This window comes from Corylus avellana, chromosome ca1 (genome assembly GCF_901000735.1).
Source record: "Corylus avellana chromosome ca1, CavTom2PMs-1.0".
Lineage (NCBI taxonomy): Eukaryota > Viridiplantae > Streptophyta > Magnoliopsida > Fagales > Betulaceae > Corylus > Corylus avellana.
In genome coordinates this window covers 29,721,456-29,732,729 of record NC_081541.1, presented here as the reverse complement: position 1 = coordinate 29,732,729, position 11,274 = coordinate 29,721,456, and the positions used below count along the sequence as shown (strand labels likewise).

The following is an 11,274-nucleotide window of genomic DNA, read 5'->3' as shown; positions in this document are numbered from 1 at the left end:
TAGGTAAAACCCCTTTACCTTTTTCCCCTTTCAATTAAAAAAAAAAAAAAAATCTGAGATGGTAAAATAGGAGTGTTCATAAAAAATTCTACTCAAATAAATTTTAGACCGACAAAAAGATTTTAAGAAAAATTACACTTTACCTCTTTAAAGTTTGGGGAAATTTTCAATTCGACTTTCAATATGTTTCAATTTTTGTAATGTACCCCCTAAACTTCCAAATTTTACAATTCTACAAATTTTATCTCAAAATTCCTATATTACCCCTAATTTTTATTTTATTTTTTATTTGAAATAAAAAAATAAATTTTGGGTGCAAAAATGGTCAAAGGGACAAAGGGGCGGCTACGACCACCTTGATTTTTTTTTTAATTTTTTATAAAAATAAATAAATAAATAAATAATAAAAAATTATGAGCAATATGAAAAGTTTTGGATAAAATTGGTCAAATTATAAAATTTTAAAAGTTTTGAGATTGCATTACAAAAATTGAAATATTAGAAGTCGAATTAAAAATAACCCCAAATTTTAAAGAAGTAAAGTATACTTTTTCCTAAATTTTATATACAATCTTTCATATTATTTATATCAACAAGTTTAACAAATAATTATCATGAACCTTTACTCTCATAAAGTGATTGGGGAATCACCCCCACAAGATTTTTATAGATGGTCAGCCAATATCCAACATTATAGGTGGTTGGATAAAAAAGTAATTTCGCCAAATTTTCTTGAAAATGGCAAAAGAAGCCATTTTGTACCATTTCTTTATGTGTAGACACCAATGAAACTTTCCCACCGCCCAAACAGCACTAGGACTCTGGGGGCATGGGTCTAAAATATCTCATGAGTCAGTAGTATAATTAATCATATTTATGGTACTTTTGTGGGTCCCAATATTAGCTGTGAGTCACAAATGTTCACTAAAGTCCTTGGGGTGGGGTGTGGGGTGGGGTGGTCTCCTCTCAATCTCAGTCTCCTCCACCCACTTGACTTGAAAACAAACAGAAAATTGCCAAACATGGCTTTAAAAGTGAAACCCTAAAACCCTAACCAGAAGAAAAAAAAAAAAGAAAAAAAAAAAAAGAAATGCTTCAATGGTTATCATGATGATTATCATCATCACATGATGTTTTTGGGTAAACCTTTTTCCATAATTTGACTTTTCATTATTGTATTGACAGCATATAATACAAAGATCACACTTCACATCAAGAGTATCTAAAGCTTGAAAATAACAATTAATAAAAGCAATACATTGGACTTATGTACACAGTCTCAACACATGTTAAGTCTTTTTTTCCTTAATTATTAATTAATTTGGACCATGGCTTTGGATGTTTCATGCTATTCTACTATTACTTCACATGCCCAACATATGACCCCACTTTGGATCTCTCCTCATGCCTCCTACCCCCTTGGTATTTTGTTTTATGTATTTTCTTCTCCTAACAAAAATATTAATAAATAATTTAAATATGAAATACTGTTTTTTTTTTAAAAAAAAGGTTTTATCTTGCGTCATATCAAGATATGTTTTCAAATTACAAAAAAAATAAATAAATAAAAAAAGATAAAATAAAATTACAAAACATAGACAAAACAAGAATAGAAACGCACTAAAAAAACTCAGAAACAATTGTTATTCATATGTCACATCAAAACACTTTCTCAAACAATTTTTTTTTTTTTTTTCTAAAAAAAAAAAAAGTCCCCAATCACAAGGACTTAAAATGTGTAGTAATATTATACATCGCACAAAGCTGATGTATCAAAATTTAATAAATTTAGTATATGCATTTGTTGAATATATATATATATATATATATATATATTAAGAAGAAGAATGCTATTGTTCTTTCTGTTGTTCTCTTAATGTTCCTTTGATCATATGAAGATATTATTTAAAAAAATAAAAAAAAATAAAAAAACATAAAAATACTGGTCCCTCGTATTAGTTTTAAAAAATAATATCTATATAAGACCAGAAGAGCATTAAAAAAGAGAAATGCTAGGGGTCAATAAGATCCTCATATTTTACCTATATTCCCTTACAATCAACCATTTGATTTAGACTTATGTAAATAAATATGCTAAAGGCCCAACTATTTTGCCAACTTTTACCTTAATTTTTATTTTTTATTTTTTTTTTAAAAAAAAAATATTGGGTTCCTATCATCCCTCTATAGATTATTGAGATATGTTAATAAAACATCACATTATGCCCATCAAAATCTTAGGTGGCAAAGTGTCATTTGCCATCAACTCATGTGCCTTTTTACATCAACTATGCAAATAGCACTTTGCAACCTAGAATTTTGATGTGTAAAATATGAAAATTTTATTAGATTCTAGTATTTTTCTTCTACATAAATTTATATTAGACTCCACAAATCTAATGGTTGATTGTAAAAAAATATAGACCAAATATAAAAAACTTATTCACCTTTTAACATTTCTTTTAAAAAAAACATTAAAAGAAACCGTAATGCCACGTAGGCTTGTAAGATATTTGTGTGGCTGTAGCATTATTTTTATATTTTTTTGAAAACCTTTCGATTCTAGTACTTTTTGGAACTTTTGAATTTTGAATTTTCCATCAAGAGGGCAGCATCAGCATGCATTGTTACCGTTCATTTGAACTGCATATGCAGTGGTAAGGCTTCTAATTCTAATTATCCCACTATAGTTAGAGAAGGAGAAGAGCATCAGATTCATCTCAAAACCAACCCAGAATGGCTATGAAGGAATCAAAGCAACGAATGGTTTTGGCTTGGCAGTTGGCACATGAACATGATTCTCCCACATTTTGATTACATTCAAGCAACATGAAGATGCTTCAATGGCTTATACCCAACCCCAAACAAAATCAGATCCCACTTCATCAACATGAATTCAGTTGAATTTTCTCAAATGAAAACATCAATAAAGACACATATATAATACTATTACTTTATAATTAATCTGAGATCTAAAACCTCTCCCACCACCACCACCATATAATCTGTAAAACCGCCGCCGCTGCCGCCACCAACGATGCCATCATCCTTCTATGGTTGTACATCTAAATTACCCATCAAAATATGAAGAAGAAAAAGAAAAAAGATAAGCTAAAGATAAGCTAAAGCATAGCTCATCAGCTTCCAACCCTGTATAAATAAATCCTTCCAAAAAAAAAGAAAAAGAAAAAGAAAGGCCCAACGAGCTTAGTCCAAAGCATTAGGACCAGCACAAGCCTGCAAGACAGGGCTCCAGATCCACTGCACAAGGAACCTTGTTCCCCACTTCCCATTCAGATTATAAGTCCTGCCACCCCTATCCCTCATCACCTGCCCAATATACCCACCTCCGCCGCCCGTCCCGTACAACCCCTCGCACAAGTCCCCAATCTCCGTCGGAGCAGTTGGGTCCTCCCCGGCATACCACGCGTTCACCAGCGGGTTCGTCGCCATCTCCGCCAGCTCGTGCGCGATCACGCTGATCATACCGTCCACTCCGATGTCCCTGTTAGGCGGCAGAAGAGCCCCGGGGCCACCGCCGGCCATGTAGCCGGGTATAGCGAACGGGTAGGCGCAGACCTCCGGGCATTGCTTGGCGGAGTTGCCGATCCAGGCGTAGGGGATCGTGTAGCCAACCATGGACGGGAAGGTGAAGTAGTGGAAGCCGCAGACGGCTCGGCAGAAGTCCTGGACTACCACGTCCTGGGAGGTCAGCACGAGGTAGATCCCGTTGCGGTGGTCGACGGGGAAGGGCGCCGACTTGACGGCGGTGGCGATGACTTGTTGGATGTCAAGGCGGGTCAGCTGGGTTCCGTGGGAGTGTTTGAGGTCGGAGTACTCCCCGGCGATGAGGACTTTCCGGGAGACATTGGCTCCGGTCTGGTCGTTGTAGAGGGAGATTGTACGCCACCAGTCGGAGACGGAGGGTGATGGGGTGGGGGGCGTGGAGGGAGAGAGTGAGAGGAGGAAGTTTTTGATTAGTTGCTTCTGGGGTTTGTTCCAGAGGCCGTACCAGACGAGGTAGATATTGACCGGGGAGGAGGACAGCACCGGACCCATATGGTACCGGAGGTGGACTAGATTGGAAGACCCCTCGAACTTCTTCGAGGACGAGAGCGTTCTGGGTGGGAGTTTTGGGTTGATAAAGGACTCCGTGTGCGTGTTTAGCGTCTGTGAAGAAGAAGAAGAGGCAATGGTGGTGGTGGCGGAGTGGTGGAGGAAGAAAATGAACAAGAAAACTGAAACAAAGACAAAATGCGGCGGCGGCGACATTTTCAGCTGTGGTGGTGGTGGCGGTGAGTGAGAGAGAGAGAGCGGAGAGGGGGGTATATAAATAGGGTGTGTCTCTGTGTGTGTGTGTGAATTGTGATGGATGGAGAGTGGGGTTGGGAGGGAAATGGGCTGGTGCCAGCTGCAAGATGTGGGCACTCTTTTTTAGTCTTTCATAACTCTTTAACTTTTTGATTTCTCTCTTTCTCTCTCTCTTCTGTTTGTTTTGGAGAAAGAACAGGGGGAACTGGGGAAGGGAATCAGACTTTAGCCATGGGAATGACCGGAATAACCCTTCTTTAGTTATGTTTCTTTGATTTGGTTTACTTTAACCTTAATTGGTGTATTAGTTTTAGTTCTTCCATGTGTGGAAATTTGGACATTTGTGAACTACGAAAACTACACCCACCCAATCAATAAGTTACTACTTCAACTTGATCTCACACAAACATATGCCAAGTTCAATGAATGCATATTTTTAACCATTCTATTGTTTGAATTGCTAGTAATTGACTATAAATATAAGAACAAGTCTAGAATGAATCATAATTTCTTAAGTCATTTCTTGAATCGAGTTACCTATTAAAAATGTAACATATTACCAAGGTAGTCAAAACGAGTTTTCTTTTCAAAATGCTTCTTTTGCACTTTTAAAGGGGCGTTTCTTCTTTAAAATATTAATAATAAAAACTTTTGGCTTAAAATTTTTTTGTAACATAAAGTGCAAAAACTTGATGAAAATATATTCAATTCTTATTAGTAACAATAAGTAACATGTTTCACGCCATTAATATAAAAAATGACGTAAATTCACACAATTTTAGTCATTTTATTTATTGAATAGCCCGCTCATCAGCTTGGACAGGTGGTCTTATAAGAACTTGCTTTCATTTGCGGCACAAATTGCTACTAAAAATGGAAATTCAAGTTCAATGCTCTTCATATATATATATATATATATATATATATTTGATACGTGTCTACGCAAGAGGAGTGAGAGAAATTCGAATTAGTAACTTCTGTTTCATTAGGTACAGTCCCAATGGATTTAGCTACCTCTCGGATACAAATGTTGATGGTATTAAAATGTGATACTATGATATATTTGTTAAAATTGATTTTGTCTTTTATTTTTTTTTAGAAAAGCAATTTAAAATATAAAATATTCAAACCCAAATTAGTAAACGGCAGCATCGATTTTTCACAAATTGAGAGCAGCTGACGTTTCACCTAAGATTTAGTTTTGATTGCCGCGAAATAGGGGGAAAAGGTTTCATTGAATTCCAGGATGCAGTTGACTTTCAGTTCATTTTTATGGACTAGTGTTGTACAGTAAGGCACACATACATACATCTCTACTCTCTAGCCTAATTTGACTAACATCTACCACTCAACTGACTCAACCATGGATGACAATTGGGCAGCCCTAATATTATTATGTTTAGATATGAATTAAACCCGTCAATATATATAATGATTGACAATTTTTTACACGACTTACGAATTGAATATGAAATTAGTAAATTAAAATTTCTTACAATTTTAAAGAAATAATAGCTCCCGTTGAAAATTGAGTATATTTTCCTCATGTCTTTGTTTCTTTATGTTGTAAGAAATCTTTGAGCAAAAACTTATATTTTTATTTTATGAAGAAAAAGCGTCTCTACAAAAGTAAAAGGAAGCTTTTTGTGAAAAAAATTCTTTTTGGTTACTTCCATAACATGCCACATGTTTAATATGTAACATTTTTTTTTAGTGTTTCGATACCTAAAAATGTCTAAATTACGTAATTTGAGAATCTATAATTTAAAAAAAAATTAAAAAAACTCATGATCTGAGATAAGCATGTTAGAAGTCTGACCCATTTAACAAATTATAATTAATGTATATAGTATTATAAATTTGTATTCATATTTTAATACGCCCAAATCCACATAAAAATGTTATTGTTCCTTTATCACCTACTCCAACGCTCAATACACCTGAACTGTAATTATTTGTAAGAAGGAGCCCATCAATTAATGTTTTGTCTAATCCCTTTTTTCCTTTTTATTTGGATAAGGAATGATAAAGTCACAACTTCAGGCCAACTTCGGGCCAGATTTTTTCTTATTTTTTAATTTAAAAAAATAACAAAATTAAAAGTAAAGTTTCTGAAACAAAAATTTTTATTTTGGTCTTTCTTTTATTTGGTGTTTCTTTTAAAAAAAATAAAAATTTTACTTTATTCATAATACAGACCAATTTTTTTTTTTTTTAAATGGTCATTATTATGAAGAAAAATACAATTTTTATTTCTTAAAAAAATACCATATAAAAGAATGACCAAAATAAAAATTATTACTTCAGAAACTTTTTTAATTTTTAATTTTGTTATTTTTTTAAATTAAAAAATAAGGAAAAAATTTCTGAAGCAAAATACAGTTTTTATTTTAAAAAGGAAAACCAAAAAAAAAAAGAATAACCAAAATATAAATTATTGCTTCAAAAACTTTTTTTATTTTTTAAATTAAAAAATAAGGCAAAAGTTGGCCAAAAGTTAAATAAAATAGTTGTGTCTTTAGCATTTTCCTATATGTAAAAGGTGTAATTTTGGATGGAAAGCCTCTTACAATTAAAATTAGAGTAAATTTAGAAAAATTAAAATAAATAAATTTTTTTAAAAAAAATTAGAGAGTGACTTAAGGCCCACCTCAAGTTTATGAGGGGCACACAATTTGAACTTGGACCTGATCTGGCAGAGATTCCTATTCTTAAGCCCAAACAGTCCAATCAAAAGTTCGCCCATTGTACTATGCTACCCAACATTATTCGTTGGATTTTTCTTCTTCTTTTATTTATTTATTTATTTTTTTAATTGTCGAGTACCATAATAAATACAAACCACAAACAACAACACGTATCAAAAAAATAGGTCTAAAAACCACTATTGAGGTGGATCTTTGAACAGTCACAACTTTGATCGTAATAATTCAGTAATTTCAAAAAAAATTTCATGTGATTGGACAAGTACTAAGATGAGAATTCTTAAACCTGATTACTATTAATCTTCTTGGGATTGACTTAAGGTATGACTAAATTGAAATTGAAAGAACGTATGTAGTTTTTACTTAAAATTAGAATAACTACTTTGGTCGTACCCTCTTATCTTTGTTATTATTGAGGGAAGGGTTTAACAGGAGATATCAATCAACAAAAAGCTGACAATCGAACCGGTGGTTGTAGCGGGTAAAGGGGTAGTGAACAAAGTTGATCGGATTGATTAACCTAAAAGTGACAAAAATCTCCATTATGACGATGGAGAAGGGTACCCCATCACTTATTTTTTTTTCCTTCATGGCTGGCATGGAATTGGAATTTATGTGATTGCAACTTGTTAGCCACGTTGCAAGTGAAATGGGGCATGTGGAGCCAAGGTTCCAACCAAAATTAAAGAGAAGATTAGGATTGTGCTGAGCTGTCGGGGTGTTGTATGTTTTGTAACTTTGTGACAACGTCATTGGTCACGACAAATACGTAGGAATTTATGGCGGTTGAGGGTAATAAATAATAATAATAATAATCACACCCCTCATCTCATTTTTTTGATCACGTACAAATTTATGTGCTAGCTCACACCCCAAGAAGAAGAGCCGTGTGACTGTGAAGTTTTTTTTTTGTTTCTTGTGGGAAAAGATTGGTCCAAACTTTACCCACCACCTTTCACGTCAAATGGACCTAATTGCTCCATCTTAGGGCTGAGATTATTGGGGGGCTATAATGGCCGACATAACAATTTTGTTTTTTAAAATTGCAATTAGGGTTTGTTTGGGATTGGACGTATGAGAAATAGAGCTTTTAAGTTAAAAAAAAAAATTTGAACAAAAGTTTCATTTTTAAGCTTTTGTCATAAGACAAAAATTTCCTTTAAACTAGTTTGGAGAAAATATTCTCCAACCCATATAAAATAGTGTTAAGTGTTTATAAACATTTAAATGACACATTAAATTTAGTCTAAGTTAGTAAACTGTTATTAATGAGGTTAAGAATTTAATGTACATTTTAAATGTTTATAGACATTTGGCACTATTTTACATAAGTTTGAGGATATTTCCTCCAGACTAGTTTGGAGAAAATTTATATTGAGTTTTGATCATTTTTAGGCTTTTTAGACCCTTAAAAGCGCTTTCAATTTTTTTTACTAAACGAGTACTTAATCGCTTGATAAAATTGCGTTTGGAAATGGATCCCGATTCCTGCAGTTAGAAAGTGTAAAAACCGTCATTTTTGTTTTGAAAAAACATGAACTCCTAAACAGGATGTTTTCATGGTTTTGTTTACAAATACACTTTTAATTTGCGAAATTGATAGTTCAAACGCATTCTTCGAAGGACTAGCGAATGAGTGACAGCGGAAAAAAGGCTAGCAAATTTTGACAACCTTTAGCAATGGTCCACGAAGGTTCAGTGAACTCTAATTGGAAAAAATGAGTGATGGCAGAAAAAAGGCTATCAACTTTTGACAACTTTCGGTAGTGGTTCACGAAGGTCTGGCGAACTCCGACAATTTGATAAAATGGTTCACGAAGCTCTAACTGAAAAAATGGTTTACAGTTTAAAAAAATGGAAATCATTTTAAGATTTTTTTTTTTCAATGATAAAAACTTTTGTTTTTTAGTTTGATTATTATTTTGCTTCACGCCAAATATAATATATATATAATTTAGGTCGAAACCAACGGAGGCTAAATTACGTAATTATTACTTTCATACAATGGGGACGGCGTTTAAGAAAATAGAAAAGATTTATCTCCAATTATATAACTCGTAAATCCAATGGGTGGCTAATGGACCAACAACAAAAAAAAAACAAAGTTTAGTATGATTTGGTGAGCTGGTGGGCCCAGTGCCTGGATCAAATTCACTGTTATTTTTGAGGAAGTCATCGACATTATTCCATGCCTCTGAAGCTGGGAGGCTGAAAAAATATCTCTAGTTCAGCTTGATGGGCCCCCATCTTACCTAAACCTCCTATTTGACCCAAAACCCACTTTTTTATTTTATTTTTTTATTTTTTATTTTGCTAGGCCTGGGCCACATTTTAAATATTCACTGATTTTAAAAGGGGATATAGACATTTCATTTGTAACATTTTATTTTGAACCAATTTTGCTGGTGACTGTTGAACCGTGACCAAATTAAAAGGGATGAGCCAAAATCTCCATGACGGAATTATTGTGTTTTTTTTTTTTTTTTTTTTTTCATTTTCATTTAAAGTGAAATAAGAAAGATATATTTCAGAATTGGAGCTTTGTGCTGAAGCACGTTGTGCCCCAAACGGTTCACGCATGAGATTTTTTCGAAGTAAATTGTGGCTAGTAAAAGACCTCTCCACGTGGTCAGGTCACAATGACGTGTACTCAGCCAATCCAAATTTATTAAACAGTGCCTCTTTGTCTCTCTCCATGATCTCCCACACTATTCTTTCATTGATTGCATCCCACTGACCTACATATATATTTGGAGATCCTCCAAAATCAGGTTCTTTTAAAAGAGGTTCTAAAAAAGGAGCCAGATCCTTCTTAATTTGGCCAAAATCTCCATAATGTCTAGGTAAGCCCGATATAGGTTTACCTGTGATTTGCTCCCCATTGTTTCTTGCAGCACTGGAATCATTCCCTTCCATCTCCATATGGACAGAATCACCGCTTTCCTTATTAGGACTACGTAGTTGTACCCTACTTCCCCTCTAAACCGTTTGGCGACTGAGAAGAACTCACCGTGTTCCGGCCATCAAACTTTCCTTCAGATCCACTATCATCCTCACTTTGCTCGCTGCCCGTCTAATGACTACATTCCTCCGTTATTGGTCTTCTCTTCACTCCATGGTCCCATGTACCACCATTCCCATATCTTCGCTCTGGAGACGTAGCCCTTAGCCATACCGAATTGAGGTTCCTTTTCTGTTCCTTAAAACAGCCTGCTCCCTAACTTTCCACACCCCTTGTTGCCATGGTGGATTACACCACAATTGAAACAAAATTTTGGAATCTGAAACAAAATTTTGGAATGTTTTCATATTGAAAAGCTACCCAAATGGATTTGTCCTTTAGTTTCAGGAGTTTTCCTTGCGACAAAGGTTTTGATAAATCCAGAACAATTCTCACCCTCAAGAACTCTCCCTATCCAACACCATCGTCATTGACATCAACCTCCTCCACCTTTCCAACTATTGCTCCAATCCAATATCCAGTCTCTTTCCCCATACAAGCAAGGGGAAGATTGAAAATACGAACCCAAAAGGCTATTTTTTTCAAACTCCAATTGATCAGGAGGTGTCAACCCATCAAAATCTGCCAAGGAAAATAAGTGCCCATCAAAAGTCGTTGGATGTCCCTTCAAAATCCTGGACTTGTCCTAGATGTGCTCAAATTCAATGAGAAATAGGTTTGGCCACAGTACTTTGAACGATACCCATCCAATTGGATGCCAGGACTGGATCAAAGGAGTTTTAATGATCTCTTTCTCCATAGTCCGATCCGCCAGCAATTTTCCTATGATACAAGATGACCCTCGAGACACCACATGGGCGATGTCTTGCTCCGAGATATCAACCCCCCCACACTCCTCTTCCAGCAACGTGAAGTTCCCTCATAATTTAGTTAGGTCTTTTGCCATCTTACTCATGATCCAAGCAGACAGTCCTCACTCATAAACAATAAACTAAAGGCAACGCTTTTACCCAAACGATGAAAGAAAACAGAATCCTATTCTTAACCACACTCAAAGTCTACTGCTGCTAGGCATGGGACTCAAGTTGGAGGGAAGAGAAGAGGTGGTGATGGAGAGGAAGAGGCGGCTTGACTAGGGATAGGGCAAGCCTTGTTCCTGAGGGGAACTGTGGAGAGCTCGAGTAGAAAGAATGCAAAGGCTTGTGGGCCTAATTCACTGCAGTGCAATGATGACAAGGCGGAGGCTGTGGCACAACCCCGTCTTTCACAATAAGTATCCTCCTAAGCTAGAAGTGC

General features: G+C 35.1%; 1 protein-coding gene across 1 annotated transcript; it reads right to left on the bottom strand.

Annotated features, from left to right (window-relative positions):
- Positions 1-2,881: 2,881 nt before the first annotated feature.
- LOC132167698 (protein EXORDIUM-like 5) lies at positions 2,882-4,551 on the bottom strand. The gene has a single exon (XM_059578710.1). It carries the CDS (start codon positions 4,270-4,272, stop codon positions 3,208-3,210), a length of 1,065 nt encoding a protein of 354 aa, XP_059434693.1. The 5' UTR covers positions 4,273-4,551; the 3' UTR covers positions 2,882-3,207.
- Between the last annotated feature and the right edge of the window lie 6,723 nt (positions 4,552-11,274).

Coding starts and splice junctions, on each gene's coding strand:
- LOC132167698 (XM_059578710.1), bottom strand. CDS start 4,272: ATGTCGCCGCCGCCGCATTTTGTCTTTGTTTCAGTTTTCTTGTTCATT.